This window comes from Embiotoca jacksoni, unplaced genomic scaffold (assembly GCF_022577435.1).
Source record: "Embiotoca jacksoni isolate LCO1_2020_lvr unplaced genomic scaffold, fEmbJac1.0.p SCAF_19, whole genome shotgun sequence".
NCBI lineage: Eukaryota > Metazoa > Chordata > Actinopteri > Embiotocidae > Embiotoca > Embiotoca jacksoni.
The window spans coordinates 6363958-6383907 of NW_027185329.1; the positions used below are offsets into that span (position 1 = coordinate 6363958).

The window sequence follows — 19950 nt, forward strand, 5'->3', positions numbered from 1 at the left end:
CTGCTGCTACTTTTTTTTATTTTACTGGTAAATCAGCTGTGTATAAAAAATATAAAAAAGGCCATCATTTAAGATTCAAAAAGCAATCCAGCTTGTTTTAAAATGACACAAAAAGCCATGACGGGCGTTTTATCGTCTCGCGCTCTCCGAGTAAGGCTTCAAACCACTGACCTTTTTAAATATGTGAGCAAAATTACATTTCCACAACAGAAATATTCTCAAATAAACTCGAAACGCTCAAAAGTCAAATCGCCACCACTCCCCGTTCTGCCGCCTTGTTGAGTGACCGACGGCAGAAAGCTCCTCTGAAAACCCTCAAAGTGACAAAAGCTTTCGTACTCTAAGAGAAAAAGAAAAGCACTAAATGTGTAGTAAATGTTGGCATATGACACAAAATGAGGAAGAAAACAAAATATGTACAGCACGAAAAACATCGTATGCAATATGCAAAGGCGTCATGTTGCTTCGGGCAACAACCCCCCCCCCCCCCCCCCTCCCTCCCCGCCTGCCAAATATAAGCCGGTCTTCACTGAAGACCCCTCGTCCCAACGGCCCCCACCCCCACGTACCCGCTCATACACACAAGAGAACATCACGAAACACGATTACGTCACTAAGCCTGTTAGTTTGGAAAAAGGTGAAGCACTCTGAAACTCCCCCGACCCCCCCCCCCCCCCCCCTCTCCCCCATCCCCTCCCCCTCAGTCGGAGAGGGGAGCGCAGTCGTTCCACTCGTCCGTCTCGGGGTTGTACACCTCCACCGTGTTCAGGAACTCGTTCCCGTCGAAGCCGCCCACGGCGTAGATGGTCCGGCCCAGCATGGCCACGCCGGCGTTGCTGCGTGATGACGTCATGCCGCCCAGCATCCTCCACTCGTTGTGGGCGGGGTCGTACACCTCCACGCAGCGGAGGGCGTGGGAGCCGTCGAAGCCACCGACGACAAACAGTTTGCCTGTGAAGCGGGAGACGCCGGCGTCAGTGAAGCGGGGGGGGGGGGGGGGAGGACCCGCGTCCCGAGTCCCGGGACCAACACGTTCATTGAAAAGTCGAGACTTCTGACACAATGGAAATGGTTCTTTTAAAAGATCTGCGCGGCTTGCAGAAAGAAGCTCCTCGACCAACACCCTCGTTCAAATGTCGCCGTTTGCGGCGGCGGACCTTACCTGCGTGGACGGCCACAGCAGCCCCCCTGCGAGCCACGTTCATGGGGGCAATCAGAATCCAGGTGTTGTTCTCGGGGTTGTAGCGTTCCACAGTGTTCAGGCAGTTCCACGACTCCGCCCCTCCGATCACGTACATGAAGCCATCCAACTCGCACACTGCGGCCTGGTGCCTCCCTGGAAAACACCGTTTTGCTCATCGAATACAACTTTTGGTGAAAGTCGCAGCGCGGCGAGCTGCTCTTCTTTTTTTTTTCTTTTTGTGTGTGTGTGAGGCGGTTTGGACACCTACTGATGTTGAGGGAGGCGCAGCTGGACCAGGTTTTGGTCACGGGCTCGAAAGCGTCACAGTTCTTCAGGCCCTTCTGCCCGCAGGGGTCCGACCCGCCCACGACGTACAGTTTGTTGTTCATGGAGCAGACGCCTGCGCACACACACACACGGACGAGACGGCCGAGACGTTAACCGAGACGCCACTCGCTACCTTTCGGTGAAAAAGCGGGACGTCCTCGCACGGGGGGGGGGGAGGGGGGACCGACCTGCGTTGCAGCGGTTGGTCCTCAGCTCCGGCACCTGAGCCCACTCGTCGGCGCGCGGGTCGTACGTCTCCCCGGAACTCAGCTCGTCAGAATGTCCGTTGGAGCCTCCGATCACGTACAGCTGACCCTGCGAGAGGCGGGACGCGGGCGAGTCGTTTGAGAGGACGAGACGTCAACTTGCGGACGCTTGCGTTTCTGGCCGCCTTATCTACTTGGAACGACGAGGGCCCGCTGACTCGCGCGAGTTGACGGAATTTAGAAAGCCAAGCTATTTGGTCAGGGAGCAGATCAATATTGACGTATTTGCACGGGACCGTTGAAGCCTGTTTAAACGGGTGCGGGAACACTCCGCAGCCAACGTTCAACAACAACAACAACAACAAAATCTCACTTTACTGTAGAGTAAATAATTCGGAGATAAAGATGAATCGTAAACTCTTACCATGAGCACGGCCATCTGGAATCGAGCCCTCGGAGTCCGCATGGGCGCGATGAAGGTCCAGCGGTCTTCTTTGGGGTCGTAACACTCCACGGTCCTCAGACACTCTTCTCGGTTGTAACCTCCTGCAGGATCGGGAGGATAACCGCGTGGTCAAACTTCAAATGTGCCGTGTAACGCTCATACTTAACATCAACTGCACATACGTAGCGCACGCACACACAAAAAAAAAAGAAAGAAAAAAAAAAAAAAAAAGATCAAATCAGTCCTACTAAACCGAAACTCCTGCAAAGATCAAGTTTCAGCTCAAAACTTTTACGACTATGTACCGAGCCGTAAGCGTGTCGCTCTCGCTGTTCTGCACCGCAACCTACGTATAACATGCCAATTACACGCCTTCAACATGATATCCTTCGTTTTAATCCCCGTTCAGGATAAGCGCGTGAGGCTCGTGGATGGATGGATGGATGGGTGGATGGATGGATGGGTGGATGGGTGGATGGATGGATGGGTGGGTGGATGGATGGATGGGTGGATGGGTGGATGGATGGGTGTTTTAATCCCGTTTTTTAAAAAAAAAACGCTCACCTGCTGCGATGAGTCTCCCGTTCAGGGCGGCGGTGCCCAGGCCGGAGCGAGCGTAGTGCATGGGGGAGAGCGGGTGCTCTTCCAGCTCCTCGGGCTGGGCCTCGAAGCTGAGGCTCTTCATCAGGCAGGGGGTGGCGGAGGGAGATGTCTGAGGGCTGCTGCGACCGTGCAGGAAGATCACACACAGCACGCCGTCCAGCACGGCCAGACACAGGTAGGTGTTGTCTGAGGGGGAGATCGCGGGTCGTCAGAAGAAAGCAAAAAGGGCCTCGGCTCCCGTGTTTGTGCGGGTGGGCGGACGGGCGGACGGACGGACACCTACTTGTGGTCTTCTCCGAGGCGATGTACTTCCACTCTCTCCTGCCGATCTGCTTCGGGGCATTCGCCGCTTGGTTGGAGGGCGACAGGCTTCCCGAGGAGCTGCAGCTCATCTGCCTCTGGGTGCTCTCCCGCACTGGTTTCCTCTGCAAGAGCACAGTGCAGCTACAGAAGCCGAGCTCGCGCCACGGGCCCCCACCGGCGGCCTACGCCAGGTCGTTCGCACCCAAAACCTGCGCGTCGACCCGACTGGTCTAAATGCGGACGTGGCACAGACGGCCATCACCGCTCACGCTGAACCGGTTGAGGTTCGTTTATAAAAAAAAAAAAAAAAATCAAAAAAAATCCAGATGTTCTTTTAATACGTGCTCGACCGCACAGCCGGGCGGGCGCATTTTAGCTCGCGTCTCGCTAATCTACCGACGTCGTGGCTGAATTGTGCCGTTAGAATGAAAACGTCTGGCCTGGCACGGGCTGTGTGGTATTTGTACGCACGGCCGGGCACGAGCTGTAAAATAAAAGCTTCACGCTGCAAAAATGTGGTAAGAGACTTCACCGCAGCGCAGCCGGGCACAAGCTGTCGAGTACCTGCACAAACTGAAGGTGGTCCTCCTCGACACCAAACACCTCACTGTGCCCCTCAATCACCAGCCCTCCATCCACCAGCTTATGGTCGGGTGAGTAGTACAGCGTTTGCACCTGCAAGACAAACAGCAACAACACACCCATGTGGCTGTCTCCATGGCAACACACTGAGAGCCCCCAGCATAAGGGGGAAGAGGAGGGAGGAGAGGGGAGAGGGGAGAGGGGAGGGAGGGAGGGAGGGGGTGAGAGGCAGTGCTGTGAAGAGGAAGAGGAAGGGAGAAGGGACGAAGGGACGAAGGCCTGGATCTTCAGTCGCTCGAAGGGAAAGCTTCCTTTTAAAAAGACACACATGCTTCGGCCACTGCATAGAGTGGGTTAAGTGTTTGAGCTCAAGAAGGTTTGCATCTATAAAAAGAGGGAGCGGGTGAAAATTTAAGAGGCTGCATCTGGAAAGATCTTCTGTGAAGAGAGGAGGAGGAGGAGGAGGACGAGGAGGAGGACGAGGAGGTGCACGTGGCCCTCTTCCCGCCTCCGCTGCTTGGAAACCGGTCCTCTAGCTGAAGAAGGTGGTCATTGTAAAGACAGCCTCAATAGGCAGTCAAATCCAGATGACAGAAGACAGTAGTGCTGATCTAACCGCTATTAGGTAATGCTTGTTCGGGATCCCACAGTAGATTAAATCCAGCCAGGTATAAAGTCTCGTATATTCTGTTGAGGCCCGACGAAATAACAGGATGAGAAAATGTGTTGAAGTCACTCGGGTGCCCGACTCGAGGGAAAAGTTTTGAGAAAGAGAGAGGGGAAAAAAAAAAAAAAAAAAAAAGCAAAAAGTGCAGTTTTAGAAAAATCGCAGGAGTTGCTGAAAATAATGATCATTTCGCCTGGAAGGTTGATAATTCCTACTCCAGGGAAATATACTTTGAACTGAGCAAATCACGACGCTCGCGTGTCACGCCTTCATGTTTCTGTCCGATTTGAGCGGCTCTCGATCGTGCCGGCGGATCGATGGGCCGGCACGAGAATATTATTGAATTAGATGCGTCGCTCGCTCGGGGGGGGTGGGGGGGGGGGGCTACGGCTCAGTCGGCGGAGCGGGTCGCACACCAATCGGAAGGTCGGCGGCTCGATCCCCAGCTCCACGCGCCTACGCGTCCTCGAGCGGGACACCGAACCCTTAAGTCGCTCCCCGGTGGCGTGCCGTCGGTGCGTTTGCGAGTCGCTTTTGGATAAACGCGTCGGCTGAATGAAATGCATTAAAAAGGTCGGTGACCGATGTGTTCCGATAAATGCACAAGTGGGGATTTATCTGGACGTGTGGCTTTGGACAGACGGGGGGTGGGGGGTGGGGGGTGGGGGCACGGTGTTGCTCGGCTGCAAAGAGAAGCTGCTGAGAGGCAGTAGTGCTCCTCTCCTCCCTCTCTCTTTCTCTCTCTCTCTCTCTCTCTCTCTCTCTCTCTCTCTCTTTTTCTCTGACTCATTACCCTGGTGGCTCAGTCCTGGCTCCTCAGTCTGGTCTCCTGCTGCTGCTAATAAACCTACAGGAGAGATAAAATCAACGGGGAGGAGTGCCTGTTAGTGCTGGAGCAACAAACACGCACCTGTTCAGACAGTAAAGTGGCAGTGAGAAAGCAGAATCAAAGGGTCAAACCTTTGTGTTTTTGTGTTTCGGACGAGAAGAGCACTGTAATACTCAGGTGGGGCTGTATGTAAACCAACCGCATACCCGACGGAGAACAGTGGAAACAACAACAACAACAACAACAACAAAAAAAAACCAGAGCAAACAGCAGCTCTTTTCGGCTCACCTCTAATTTGTAGTACGGTTCAGGGGTACAGAGTTTCGTACTGCAAAAACCTCAACAAATCAGAGGGTGGGGGAGGGGGACAACAATCCCGACATAGCGGCATGACAAATGGCATGCTATTTCTACTTCAGCTCCCTTAATGACTTCTTAATGTCAGAAACAGGAGGAGTCGGAGGAGGAAGGGGGCGAGGTCAGGATGAAGATTGGCACAGGAGCGGAGACTGCGCGCCCCGGTACTGACCTCCTCCATCAGTCGTTCCAGTTGGTCTCCGTTCTCCCAGAGGCTGCGCTGCACCCAGTTCAGCACCTTGGAGTAGAGCTTGCCATTGCTGGGCAGGGTCAGGTTGTCTTCTAGCATTACTTCTAACTGTAAGCACATAAAAGGGGTTGAAACAAGAGTTGGATTAACGCGCGGCACAAAGGCAGGGAATGAACGACGGGAAATGAACACCGTGACTTTTACCGCCGGGCGGAAAACTCGATCTTGCTGGCTGATTGCCAATTTAATCATGCCTTAGGAACGATTAAAATCATGACTTTGTCCCTGTATAAATGCTTAATATTGCCTTTGTGACATGATGGTATCAGTCCCACCGCCGCTTATTAAACTTGTAAGTTCCCAGTTCAGGATGAAAGGCAAATTAAAGAAGTGGATTATTTGCAACCGAACGGAACTTTTAAGTATCCCGAAAGACTAAAATGTGAAATATGACAAATTAAAGGCTCGGCTGAATTTGACAAATTCTTGACTTTTTTTTCCTTTTCTTTTTTAAACAATTAGCTAATGGGCGAAATAGCTTCCTGTCATCGATTTGTCACAAAATGATCAATATAGTTAGTTAACAGGTTTATTATAATATCCACTCGACTTCAGCGCCTAACTGTGAAATGCAACAAACCAAATAATTTACCAAGAAATAGTTTTCAGGAAACATTTTTGACCCAAAATGAACACTGAATGCTCAAAGCGTAGTTACAGATGTCAAGTAATTATCTCGGTAGTTATCTTAATATCTTTAAATTGCTTATTTGGTTTGTCCAACATTCGGAAGCCCCAAGATATCAAATTTAAATGACCTGGAACAAAACCAATTTTACATTTGATAGGTTGTAATTAAAAAAAAAATATATATATATATATATATATATTTATTACACAAGCAGTTCATTGTCAAATAAAATTCACCAAATAATCATTTCAGGGCTACTCCCAGCTCAAATGCAGTCCTAAATGAAGGTGGAAGTGTTCTGTGCATGTGATTTCTTTGACATGAATTAATAATTCACACACGGTAACCGCCCCACGCTTGGTTTTACTATTGCATACGTTTTAAGCCCTGTGCCCTAAATACATTAAGCAGGCTTTAGCTGGAGGATTCCTCTTGGAGGCACGCTCTCATAGCGCAAGTATTGTTAATCTCGTGTCAGAAAATTAAAACTAAAAACCTTTAATCCAGAATGCCAGTCAAGCAAGGAGCGCCAACACTGGACTAGTTTTAGTGCAACAGCGAGGGAGGGCCAGAACAGACGGCCAGCAACTGACGTCAAGACTATCCGCATACGTGTACGCGTTTCGGCTCAAGTCTGCCTTTACAATTCACCGTAGGAGAAAACCTTCCAGCTTATATTTCCTTGTAGCGTCATGATTACAGAATGGCCCCCAACTGGTGGCACTTCAGCTGACTCTAAATACCTGTGCAGAATTCTTAAAAGCATTACATTACAAAGACATTGCATACAATATGTGTAAATCAACGCTGGTACCTTGAGGCGGGGAAGTTTGAGGAAGTCCTCCTGTTCGGAAACGTCCAATAGATGGTCTTGGATGAAGGCGTCCACCTTGGCCAAAACGCGGGCATCTCCCATAGAGCTGGCAAAGTTTCTGAAGGAGATGGCGTTCTGGGAATCCATTTTAGACAGCAGGTAGTCACCACAAATCTGGGGAGTGAGAGATATTAAGGTTTAATCATTTCAAGGATTTTTGAGTACCATAGGGTACACGAGATAAAAAAAAAAATTAAAAAAAAAAATTAAAAAAAGGGCAGATGAAATAAAAACACGCCTGTTTGACTCGCTCCATCTTGAACCTTCTGGCTGCGGAGTAAACTTCCTTGACCAGCTCCTTGTCTGCCTTCAGCCTGCGTAACACAAAAAACACAAAGTGCTTGTCAGGCTGAGAACTTTGTAGAGATAAGAGCAGAGGCGAAAGGTCAAAGGCCAGAAGTGCTACTAACTGGGCAGTATAGGCGTAGTTGAGCAAGATCTCCACAGCCTCTGGGTCCAAGTCCTCAAAAGTGACATGTGAGACGCCGTGAGGCTCAATGTCACTATTAAAGATCTCGAAGAGGTAGGGACTGCAGCAAGCTAGAACAGCACGGTGAGCCATGAGCTCATGACCACACACCTGGAAGACAAGCAAAGGGTCAAACAATCAGGATGTTCGAGTGTAAAAGGAGAAAAAAAAAAAAATAATACAAATATTCATGTATGTTGAAAAAAAAAAAAAAAAAGGGGATACAACTGCTACAAAAGATCACGCAAGTGTTTTAAGGTCAGAAATGAAAACTGATAGTTTAAAAGCCGCGAGATTCTCTACAACATCTATAAAAATTAATTTCTTCAAGGCTTCAAAAGTCTCCCAGGCGTCTGCATGCTACAAATGACAGCAACAGGTTCTCACACTTGATACACGAGATCAACCTTTTGCCCCCCCCCCAGGTTGTACTGGTATCAGATGTTTTGCATTCTCGACACATATTTGTCATCTTATTCCCGAAAGGTTCACCTTGCTGCTGAGCTCTTGATGGTTCACATAAACACGCAGTGGCATCTCTGTAAAGGTGCAGTGGTCCGCGCGTGTTGAGTGTTTGCAATGAACCGTACCTGCAGCCTAACGTCGCAGAACTGACCACTCTTTCTCAGAGCATTCATTTTGGCCACGGTAGAATCCAGGAAACTCTCATCCTCGAAGATCAAATAACCGTTGGGAATCATTTTGATGATTTTTGTTGGTATTCCTGAAAGAGACAGTTAAAAAAAAAAATTACATGTGTGATAAGTAAAGCAATAATGCACATCATGCATGTCTTGTGCACTGTCCAACATGCTTTCATCCGTCTCATTGGCGACCAGAGGGAGGATTAGACTGTAATGTGCATTGTGGTTTAAAAATCTGTCCTGTGCATTAGTCACCGCCTTACCTAATAGAGAATAATGCAAATCCGGGGAAGCGCCACTGCTGCGAGTAGAACGGGAACCAAATGTAGGCAACAGGCAAAGCAGACTGAGATCACAGTGGACCTAAGTCTTCTTTACCCGAGGAGAGGGATGGGAAGTTGTCAGAAGAAATGCCAGTCGACGACACGGGCGTGAGCAGAAGGGAGAGGGGGAGCAGCCGCACGGACAAACTATCAGGCTTGAAGCGACTGTAATCAAGTCCTCGAGATCCCGTTGGCTATAGAGTTGTACTTATTCTGTGTTGGTCATACATTATAACCTGGAAAGGGGGGGGAAAAAAGAGAAAAACAGTGAGTTGAGTTTTTCCTCTTTTAAAAAAAAACAAAAACATTTGATGCTGCCTCTTCTTGGCACCCAGGCTACGTTAGCACGAGTCGGTTCCACGTGGTAAATCACGCTCGGATGGCAGTTTAAAAACACGACCCTCCCTCCTCTTCCACTCTTTCAGCATCAAAAGCCATTTTCCAAACACGCAGCAGAGCCCACGGTGTTTCCGCATCTGTCCCACTGCATCCAAAATTCAAGAAACGACAAACCGATTCAGGATGCTTTGGTCGCCTCTGTCGAGCACAGTGTCCCCACCGAATTCAGGAAGAAAACGAGAATTCTGCAATTCATCCCAATACACCGTTAACCATAAAGCACACAGCAACGGTCGCTAGGTTAACGCCTTTGACACTCCTCCCTTACAGCGCTCCATTCAGCTCTTTAAAGCTCCACATCTGCTGCTACATCCCACCAGGCCAAGCGGGACCATGTCATCCGTTTCATGCCGTCAGCTCCGTCTCCACTCTCTCTGAGGCAAGGCCACTCCGGCCCTATCTAATGTGACAGGCCTCCTTGGCTGGCTCCTCCCTACACGAACCGTTTCATTCGGCCACTGGCCTATAAGGAAAACGCAGGAGGGAACAACACGTGACGGTGTGCGACAGCCAGTCAGCAGGTGGGATTCAGTGATGGTCTAGTGCTCTTATACAACTGCACTATGAACTCAGGCTGGCGATCATGTGTACTCCATATAGCATGAATCTCTAGTGCACAGCCCCATCCAATAAGAGATCATCCCATATCTCTCCATCTATATAATATTGCTTTTTTTTTTTTTTTTTTTTTTTTTTTTAAATTAATTTTCATTCGTTGCTGATTTCACTTGTTTTAAAGCAAAGTGAAGCACAACCCAACAAAGACGCACCGACCTCACTTGTAGCAATGCTCTTAATGTCAGAAATGAACACAACTGAAGTGGTGCCACAGCTAACCAGCTCGCACTCAGTATATACACACACACATTACCATAAAGCTCCCCAACAGTTGTATTACTATCCTACATGGGGAGAGAGGACAAGACGGACCGCAGCAGCTGCCCCGCAGTCCAAAATTACATCCACACGCTGTGACGAGGCTTTCCTGGGCAGCCGAGCTTGGTGCGAGCTTCCAACCTCGCATGCGATTTTAACTCGTTAAAAAAAAAAAAAAAAAAAAAAAAAGCTGTAATTTTATCGGCCGCTACACATGTCATGTCAGCGGTTCGCTTCAGTTACCGGCACGTGACTCATTGTGCAAGAATTTCGAATGTAAAATCTTCAGTTTGTGAGCAAAATATTCAACAACCGATAGAGGCGTAAAACGCTACTGCAGGCCTCGTCTCCTCGAAGAAACATTTGACCGTTTGTCCTGGTCAGACAGACAAAACAAAAGACTTTTATTATTAAAATGATTCTTTTGCCTCAGAGGAGCATTTTTTTTTTACCTGAAGCCATTTCAGGTATGGCTGCACTGTGCACACTCTGTGGGTAGTTATTTGCAAGCATTATGAAGTCACTGCAAAAGGCAGCTAGGCTGACATTGGGGCAGACAGACGGCACCGTCTTTGTAAGCGCCGTCAGATGGTTTGTCGGAAACGTATACCAACACATTCTTTCAAAGGTTACGTGTGAACCACAAATTTGTACTCAAAATTATTTTCCCGACTTATTTGCATTCAGCAATTCAAATCACACTTTGAATAAAGCATCTGTTTCCTGCTGCCCCGAGCTACGCCTTCCCAGTAAAGGATCCATATAAAAAAAACATTAACATGTCTCAAAGGTGCTAAGCAGCCGGTTGAACGAGGAAATCATATTGCCAGTTCGGCGGCAAAAGCTAATTTTCCATTAGACTCTTCCAGAATAAACAACAATATGAAAGGTTGTGACTCGTGTTCCACTCAAGCCAAACCACTATTCGATATTCAAAACCCCCCTAAAAAAAAGGACAAATGCATGCATGTACTCAGCGAGATGAACAACAACAAAAAAATACTCAAATCCTGTGACCTACTAAACTAAAAAAAATCACGCTGTGCACAGTGCGAGTTTAATAATCATAAATCAAGTATCAGACGGAAAAACGGAGGAATTATGCCGAGACGGGATTACTTCGCTCCAGACAGCGTTCAGCTGTTTATTGCCTTTACCTTTTTCACAACACTCGGCACAATGCAAAAGGATAACGCGAGATAAGAACAAGGGATGAGGACAAAATGTACAGGGAGAGGGTGACGGCTATGTCAGCCTGAAGGGGAAGAGGGAATAAAGGGACCCATGAAAAATGAATGGCTTTGCTCTGAAGAAGTACCTTTTACCAGTCGACAACACTCGCCATCAGCCAAATTTGGTTTTCAATCCCATCTGGAGAGATGCTGCTCGTGTGCAGTATAAAAGCTAAACATATTCTGAATACGCAGTACGTGCGTGATGTGCTGCACAAATGTTTATGTGTTCGGTCAAATAAATGAATGCGTAAAACAACCAAGCTGATAACAGCTGGGAAGTGTGCCAGGGACTTTTAATGGGTAAATGTGCAGGCACAATGGCATATGCAATAGTATAGTCTTCATATATTGCACTGAACAGCTTGTACAGTAAGGCTGGCATGGAAATCTATAATTCACCTCGTCTGCATGGAGGGAACACTGACCCAGTTTTGAGTCGTTACACAACATCTGGCAGAAAACTCCTTGTGAAGACTTGCACGCTCAACTCCTCCACACTGGCCTGTTGCCTTGTTCACCTCTCGTTTCCCCACCTAACACTCGACCCAAAGCTATAGCCGCAAAACCACGCCCTCAACTCAAGACAATGATATAAAAAAGATGCTATTTTAAATGACAAATCACCAGTGTTAAGTCAGGTGCCGTGAAAACGGATGAGCACATCCCACATTTGCTACACGCGAGACTGCTGCTTGTGGAGACGCATTTTACGACCGAAAAGTAGACGGAAAATGAGGAAATTGCAGCACCCAGACCCAGATTTGTTTAGTGGTCAAGCAAATAGGAATTTATAAATTTAGGCAAAACAGCCAGGCAGATATGATGAGCTGTAAATGCAGTGTTATGGGTATACGCTTGGCAACCACAGAGAAGAGAGAACAATGGCCTGAAAGAGAAAGAGTGAGACTGGTCACAACTGTGTCACGGGGTAACGGCTGAATGTATTTTCTCTCTCCATTTTTCCATCTGATTAGGCCGGCACAAAAGTGCAGGTCTGACTCTGAACAATCGATTCTTGTTAGGCTCCCCTCCAGTGGTGAAGGAGAGGCTCTGCCGAATATTTCACCCAGTCTCACTGTGTGGAAATTTACCGCTTAAAATGAACGCATGGCAAAGGGAATATAATGAGGGTGTGACAATCTAAAAAAAATAATAATAATAATAAATTAAGGCAACAGTGAGCGCAGTCGTGTTTCTATAGCTACAAAAATCTCACTCTTGAACAGAACAGTTACAAAACTTGTATTCAAGGACTACAGGACAATGAGGAAGACACCAAATGTGTTACAGAAACACCCCCATCTGCCAGTCAACAGTTAGAAGAAAAAAAAAACTAGTCAGCTCATGTCAATATCACTTAAGGAAGTAGACATGTTCATGTGAGCATGACTCCTGGGACAGCAAGATTTATTTGGTATTAATTATCTGTCAATATGCCTTAAACAGCACGTTAAATGTTTATTTTGACTCTCTTCATTACATCTTTATACAGTAGGTTGCTCGGGGTGGTTCCCGTGTAGTTGGCAGCTTCAGAATCGGATCAACAGCCCAGTAGGTCAAATACTACCACGACTTTAAGCTCGATTCAGCAGGGGAACACGACATACTCGAGCACTTTATGAACATCTGTGTGTTTAAGAACTATTTCCTTTAAGAGCCAACCGATTCAGTGCCGCCAAACAAAACAAAACAAAACAAACAACAACAAAAAAAGGCTAAACGTCGACAACAACGTCTCAAGACTGCAAACCAACTCTAAACAACATGGCACCAAGTGTGGCGTTAGAAGAGGACAGCATGTACCCAGGCTACCCTCCCCCCCCCCACACACCCCCCACCATGTCCCCTGACCACCCCCACCCCCATCTACCACCACCCCCCACCGGGTCCGTCTTACAAACGTACACCAACTGCTTCATGTTTTATCCATTCGCTGCAATGCAATGTCATTCATCTCGCTGCCGCCTCCTCCGGTGAGAGTAATATACCAGGGCCACGATGTCTGGCGACACGCCAGCTCGTCTGTATACATCCCGCTACTCAGGAACGAGAGAGGCCTCCCTCCCTCCCTCCCTCCCCCCAAAAAGGTTGACTCCACGAGGCCGTATAAGAAACGTTTGCTTGAAAGGGAGGCAGGTATCCAAGCAGCCCGAAGAGAGATGATGGGGTCGGAGAGGCTAGCGCGTGTTAGCCTTCGAGCTAACACAACCTGCCATGAGAAAGCCACGCCGGCTTAATACAAGAAAAATAAAATTAAAAAAAATACATTTGGTCGTCCGTTTAAGTACATAACGATGGGTGGGATTAGCTCCGCTTTTCCGTTGGCTGCCCACAGCTCCATGTTTGTGCCATCGGTTGGGAGCGTTACGCGGAGAGCCGCGTGGTTGGATGACATTGCCCGCGCCTGCACTCGAGGTATTTCCAGCAGTTTTCTCCCCCCTCCCTCCCTCCCTCCTTCCCGCCACCCTCCCTCCCGCCGCCCGCCTGACCAAATACCGTAGTTACCATTCATTGTAACCGCAAAAATAAGTGTATAACTAACGAGTGTCACGTTTAGCACCCGCTGGGCCGAAAGACAGATTTAACGGTTCTTCCTTCCCCCCCCCCCCTTTCCTCCTCCTCCCCCCACCCACATGTTTAACAGCTAACTCGACAAAGACGTCTCATCAATTCCTATTTAAATTACTTTAAAGAGAGGAGAAAAAAAAATAAAATATATATATCTTACCTGAGGCGTTTGACAACAAACGATGTTAGACATATTTAATGCGAATTCAGAGTTGGCTGGTTCGGGTCGGAGGGAAAAAAAGGACGCAACGCTGCTTTCAGGCACGGCTTTGCGGGTAAAGTAATGTCTTGTTCTCTTCTCTCCGCCTCGGATACACAACTACTCTCCGTCCGGTCTGGAGAAGCTCTGACGGGATGGTGACGACGAAGCGCGCTCCCGACAAACAAACAAAAAAACACACACACACACACACACACAAAAAAATCTGTGCGAACCGCCCAAGTAGTGCCACGCCGCCTGTGACGTCACCGGTAAGTGGGCGGTCTCCACTACGCCTACTCTGAAAGTGATGAAACCCCAGGGTGTGTATATATATATATATAGATATACATATATATATCAACTTTTTTAATACACTTTGCAGTAATGGCATACATAGGCAGTGATGGAAGTAACAGCTCAAATCCTTAACTTAAGTAGGAACGCAACTATATACAAATATTTCATTACAGACTTTGTGAGTATTATCATTATCAAAATGTTGCTGTTTAAAGTATTAAAAATACTCGTGAAAAAAAAAATCATACAGCCTTAATCATACAGTATATTACACTCAGCTGCTATTTTATCTAACAGAGCAAAAACAAATGTGTTACAATGGTCTTGCAATAAATCTTAACTTGGTTATAATGTTTAATTTGAGTTTAAATTGTTTTAGAGAGTTGAGGATTATACTTTGCTGTCACTCTTAAGGCTGTAGTCTGTGCCGTTTAATTGTATTGTGTTGTACAGACATTTTGGTTTCTAATATTTTGTCCATAACGATCATGAAGCTGAATTAATGCCTGGCAAAATGTCATGATACCTTATTATATATGCTGATGAATTTTAAGTATTTATTTGCAGCCTTTCAGTGATGTAGTTGGTAAAGAGGTGGTTGAATTTATACAATCTTTAAACAATTTTAAACTATAACAATTTGTCATATTTTATGAGAATATACTTGTGTAAATAGTTTTACCCTGTTAAGTAACAATCAGCCCATAGCTGTCAAACAAGTCCAGTAGAGTATAAAGCACAATATTGCCTGTCAAATCTAGTGATGTGCATACATAAAATTGTACTAACATACTGTTGTTGAGCTGATGGGTTTTGTATATTTTCTAATAGTATAAACCATTAGAGTTGGCCGTTGATTTTATCAGCTGATAGTGGCCTGTCACAGATGCCCCGGGGGGGAATTAGAAGTGGTTCTATATGTTTGTTTAAGTTATTTATAATTACTTAATTTCCCAGTGAAGTTTACCATTAAAGTGCAGTGATGTCAGCATGGACAGTAAACTATAAATTATCCTGCCTCCATTTCAATGCTTTGTGACAAGTATCAATATGAAGAGAATATCGGATGATATATCAATGTCAGAATTTTTTTTACTCCATAATAATAATAACAACACTTTTGGCATCAGCCCCAGAAATCCAGTACTGGTCGGGCTATAGTGTTTTAGTTTATTTATTTAAAAAAATGGTTAGAAACTCTGAGCTGACATAGCAACTATAAGCAACTGAAGAGAAGAAATCCTGGTGCCGCCCATGTTTTAGAAATGATTTTAGCCTCAGTCCTGAGGTGTAAGGTCAAAAACCAGGTCACTTACCCTATGCCTAGGTCAATGCCCCTATGGCTGCTCATTCAGCAACTTGCTCGTGACATTTTGGGTGAATTGACTTTAACGTGAGTTCCCTTGGACCTCAGTCTAACCTGGAGCTAGCATTGCCTCATCTTCACGTTTGCTTGCCATGTTTGTATGAAATTCTCTCTTTTAGAGGTTATTTTTGATTTTATACACTTTATTAATCCCCGAGGGGAAATTTCTTCGCTACAGCAGGGGGGCTCTCAGGGGGGAGCTGCTGCAGCAGGCTGCCACTAGTGCGGCGCCAGGTAACCTGACCTGAGGTGCATGTTTTTGGATGATGGGAGGAAGCCGGAGAACCCACGCAAGCACAGGGAGAACATGCAAACTCCGCACAGAAAGGCCCAGGACCGGATTCGAACCCGGAACCTTTTTTGCTGTGAGGTGACAGTGCTAACCACTGCACCACCGTGCCGCCCTAAATGTCGTGTCTTTTGAATGTATTAGCCATTCAACTTCAGTCACTGTGCCAAATTTCTGTCATTTGTCATATTCTCCTCTACATGCATCCGTGAGTCATGACAGCAAGCTGGAACGAACCCCACTACATAAGTTATTTGATGTCCATTAAGAAGGAACATCCAGGCTAAAGCCTCTCTGCTATACCACACAGACGTCATCTTAGAGGAAGAAGAACCCATTCACCTGTCTTGACTGAATAGAGCTTAGTACTACCTAAGTGCGTCAGTAATTAGATTAGAGGATAAGAATCTCTTCAATACCAATGTGTCAGCCAGCCTTTCTATCTGCATTGTGGGTGTGAGTGAGTGTGTATGTGCATGTGTGTCTTTGTGTGCATGTGAAGATGTTTGTGAAATCCTGAAATCAAACACAGGAATATTTAGTCATAGCCTTTAAAGCACGCTGGTCATTGTGTTGGAAACCAGTGATAACAACCACAGCCAGGGGTCCAGTCAACACAGATTAGGTTTATCAACACAAAGTCATCTCTTCATAACAGCTCTTGTGCGGGTATTATTACCACAACACGTTGGCCTGTGGGGATGACATTCCTGACAAGGTGAAAGAAGTTATTGCTGGATGATGGTCAAGAAAACGAATGGCTGGTTGCCAAGGATGGACACCTGCATCATATTTCACCTCTATATGTTTTTTTTTTTTTTATAGCTGTTCCTGGACTTATGAGGAGGGGCTCCCCTGCAGACATGAAAGGGTAAATATATAAATCCATTAATGGCTTGAATTGATAAAGTCCCAAAGTGAAAAACCCGATATCAGCACAACTTTGTTATTCTCAAGGCACCGTTCAGTGCTCATTGTAGGTTTTGTGTTAGTAGAAGCGTTTTCTTTTTAACATTCCCCAGACAGTATGGAAAGGTGAATGAAGATCTCTTTGGCACGCAGTCAGTCCGTCTCCTGAACACAGTGTCTGGCGCCTCCGATACAGACCATTATAGCTGATGGAGTCCAGCCAACCAATCTTATTAGTTTCTCTATGAGGTGTTTTTAGGGAGTGCCTTGGAAACTAAAAAAAAACCGGACGTAACAAAAATTTGATAGCTGTAGTGATATTGCCATATGGCATATTGCATCTACATAATGTCTAAAATATCGATGCAATACAGTAAATACTACTTTTGTGAAGATTGTAGCGTTACAATTCTGTTGAGAGTCTGTCAGAAAGGTGTGGATCAAACTCTGGTAATTTCTGAAGACGTAGTTTGTGATGTCTTATTGAGTTGCTATATTTTAAATGTACATTGTATTTTGTCTCTGCCTTTTATTGCAGTAAACAAAATACCATGAACAGTTATAACATATTTTCAAATAATCACATCAACAAAATAAATATTTTTTCCACTGAAGAAAGCAGAACTCAGAAAACATAAATGTAAACAAATGTACTTCATATTTATGTGGTTATATCACAATTTCCACATCACACCACTGTAAAATAAATATAACAGCAGTTTCATCCTGCAGGTTGTCCTCTACTAATCTCCATATGTCATTCCCAGCTTCTCTTCTGCAGCAGTACTGGTGACAAATTGCAACTCCTCGATAGTGAGTTTTGTCTTGTGAGCCAGTAAAAAAGATAAATGATGTGCATAGTGAATATTTTAGCCCTGCAGATATATTTTATATCTGTCTTGTTATTATTAAATATTGAATCGAGTACCAAAAAAACCCTGTGTGTTGACTTCATTTAATTCCAGGACAAAGAACACAGCCTTCAGTTTGCTGAGTCATCTTGTAGACTCTGGCGCCCCCTCATTCTACAGAGATTTGTGCAGTGAGGCTGCATAAATGTGTTCTGACAAGGACGCTATGAATATTTTAGGTATCTGGGCCCAGCAGTAACACGTGGCTGATGCTGCTGTGTGGACGAGGTTGGATACAAAGCAGGAGGTTCAAGTCATGTCAAGAAATTAGAGACACGGCAATAAAAACTTGGAAAATCTTCCACACACTAATTCATTTTGAAAGAAGCAATTTTGTGCCAGTTATGGTCTCAGCACCTATTTACATATTTCTAATTTAGTAAGATAGGACAGCATGAGATTTGTTCTTTTTTGACCACATGAATTTAATGTAGCGAAAACCGTTTCCTTTTGCAGTCTATTGATATTTCTTTACATCTTATCACTTCTTTTGCACTTCAGTCTGATTCTTATGTCAGTGTGGTTAATTATAGTCGGAGCATCAAAACTGTATGTGCCATAAGGTGTAGAGTTCAGTGGCTACCACCACGTTCCAACCCCTCACCCTTGGGGTACCGGAGAACAGTGCCACGTGAGTGTGGAGTTACATAGTCCTCTGATAAGATGCTGATAAACTGAAACTCATTGAGTAACCTTATGATGACATACCAGTAACACTGACAAACGAAAAGCAGTGGGCTTTCAGTGGGGTCAGCTCAAAGGTTAGTTTTTGTAGTGTGCATGTTGTGCCCTACTTGATGGCCTGTGTGTAGCTACACGTTCAGAGTAACCACACTTCGGAGAATGTGAATTATTTCTAAGTGTCCGGTAACGTTTTGTTAATAGATCTGTGCATCTCCTTTTTAATCCTGTCTCTGAAAGGAGAATATAAAGAATGTAAATGCAATGACATTAATTCAGATATAATATTTGTGTGCTTCATGACAGTTCAATCAACATCTTGCTGGATGAGTATTTTGTGCAGAGCTAACACCTGATCTTGTGATGTCATTTGTAGACATTATCTTGGATACAGGCTTTGCTTTATTGCCACAAAGATGCTTTACCTGTCATTGGTTTTAATGTTGTGGCTGACCAGTGTATGTGAGTAACCATGACTTTAACTGGATTTGGGAGGAACAAATGAAATGAAAAACTCTCACACAATGCCACAGTAGCTAGAAAGAGACACTTTTTTTTCCAGCTAAATGTGGCAAAATTGATGTGTGAATTGGAGCATGCCATCACACTTTTAAAAGCTATGTCTGTCTGGTTGTAATTTGTCATTTTAAAATGTTTTTTCAGAGGTGCATTCAACTAAATGTAGTTCAAAGTAGCTGGATCTTAATTTAAATGTTGCACATATTCATAATATGCATCCCATTAAACTATTCTGCACAATCAGGTGACAATGTGGGCTATGAGATGTTATGTTACAGCTAACACCTTCTGCTGACAAAGTACCAGTGTTGTCAGATATCCTCTCTGTTCTTTCCCACAGAACTGTGCCAGGCTTTCCCTTAGTCTCCACAGGAGGAAGAGTCACAAGAGAGTCACAAGAGTCTAGTGCTCTGTCCCATGGAAGGATACAAAATCAGTCTCAGTGTGCTACCAAAAAGTATCACATTTCAAGCCCTCCACCCTCCCCTGGTCTGTGTCCTGCACTGAGAAAGTGGGTCAGTCTAGTGGGAATAGGACACACACACACACACACACACACACACACACACACACATCTACAAGCTGGATTTTGATGGAATAAAATACTTGATTAGCCGCACACCCAGCTGCTATCTTTATTAAGTGCTGCATTGATCTCATCAGTGTGCACACTGGCTTTCGGTAAATGTACCAAGTTTTCCAATTAACAACAGTCTGCGGGTTTAACTTAAACCACTGCATTAGCTTCACTGTCTCTTTTTTTTCAAATTATCTTCTTTAATAGTGATTCCAAAACCAGATAATAAATATTTGTATTTTAAATCTTTTGCTTTGTTTTATCTCACTATCTGCTCTATATTTTGTTTTACCAATCTTCCTTGATGTCTCTACTCCAGATAAAAATTCATTCAAAATGTAAATACTGACAAAAACTAAGATTAGAATTCATTCTTTAACGCCCCCCACGCTGGAGGTTGCTCAACTTGGACCAGGCTGAATCTGTCA

At 45.5% G+C, this 19950-nt stretch overlaps 1 protein-coding gene across 4 annotated transcripts; it reads right to left on the reverse strand.

The window, feature by feature from the left end:
• Positions 1 to 515: 515 nt before the first annotated feature.
• Positions 516 to 14127, reverse strand: ivns1abpa (influenza virus NS1A binding protein a). Of its 4 annotated transcripts, XM_069153203.1 has the most exons (15): positions 13932 to 14125; positions 8634 to 8929; positions 8317 to 8450; positions 7668 to 7837; positions 7496 to 7571; positions 7198 to 7371; positions 5675 to 5800; positions 3632 to 3742; positions 3048 to 3189; positions 2726 to 2950; positions 2141 to 2262; positions 1699 to 1825; positions 1452 to 1583; positions 1163 to 1336; positions 518 to 951 (listed from the first exon to the last, which is right to left on the reverse strand). In XM_069153203.1, the coding sequence occupies exons 3-15, from the start codon at positions 8425 to 8427 to the stop codon at positions 701 to 703; spliced, it is 1941 nt and encodes a 646-aa protein (XP_069009304.1). In that variant the 5' UTR covers positions 8428 to 8450; positions 8634 to 8929; positions 13932 to 14125; the 3' UTR covers positions 518 to 700. The 4 variants fall into 4 exon arrangements, with proteins under 4 accessions (XP_069009300.1, XP_069009302.1, XP_069009301.1 ...); XM_069153199.1 differs by having other exon boundaries at positions 516 to 951; positions 7496 to 7837; positions 13932 to 14127; XM_069153201.1 differs by lacking the exon at positions 13932 to 14125 and adding an exon at positions 13109 to 13235 and having other exon boundaries at positions 516 to 951; positions 7496 to 7837.
• Positions 14128 to 19950: the final 5823 nt, after the last annotated feature.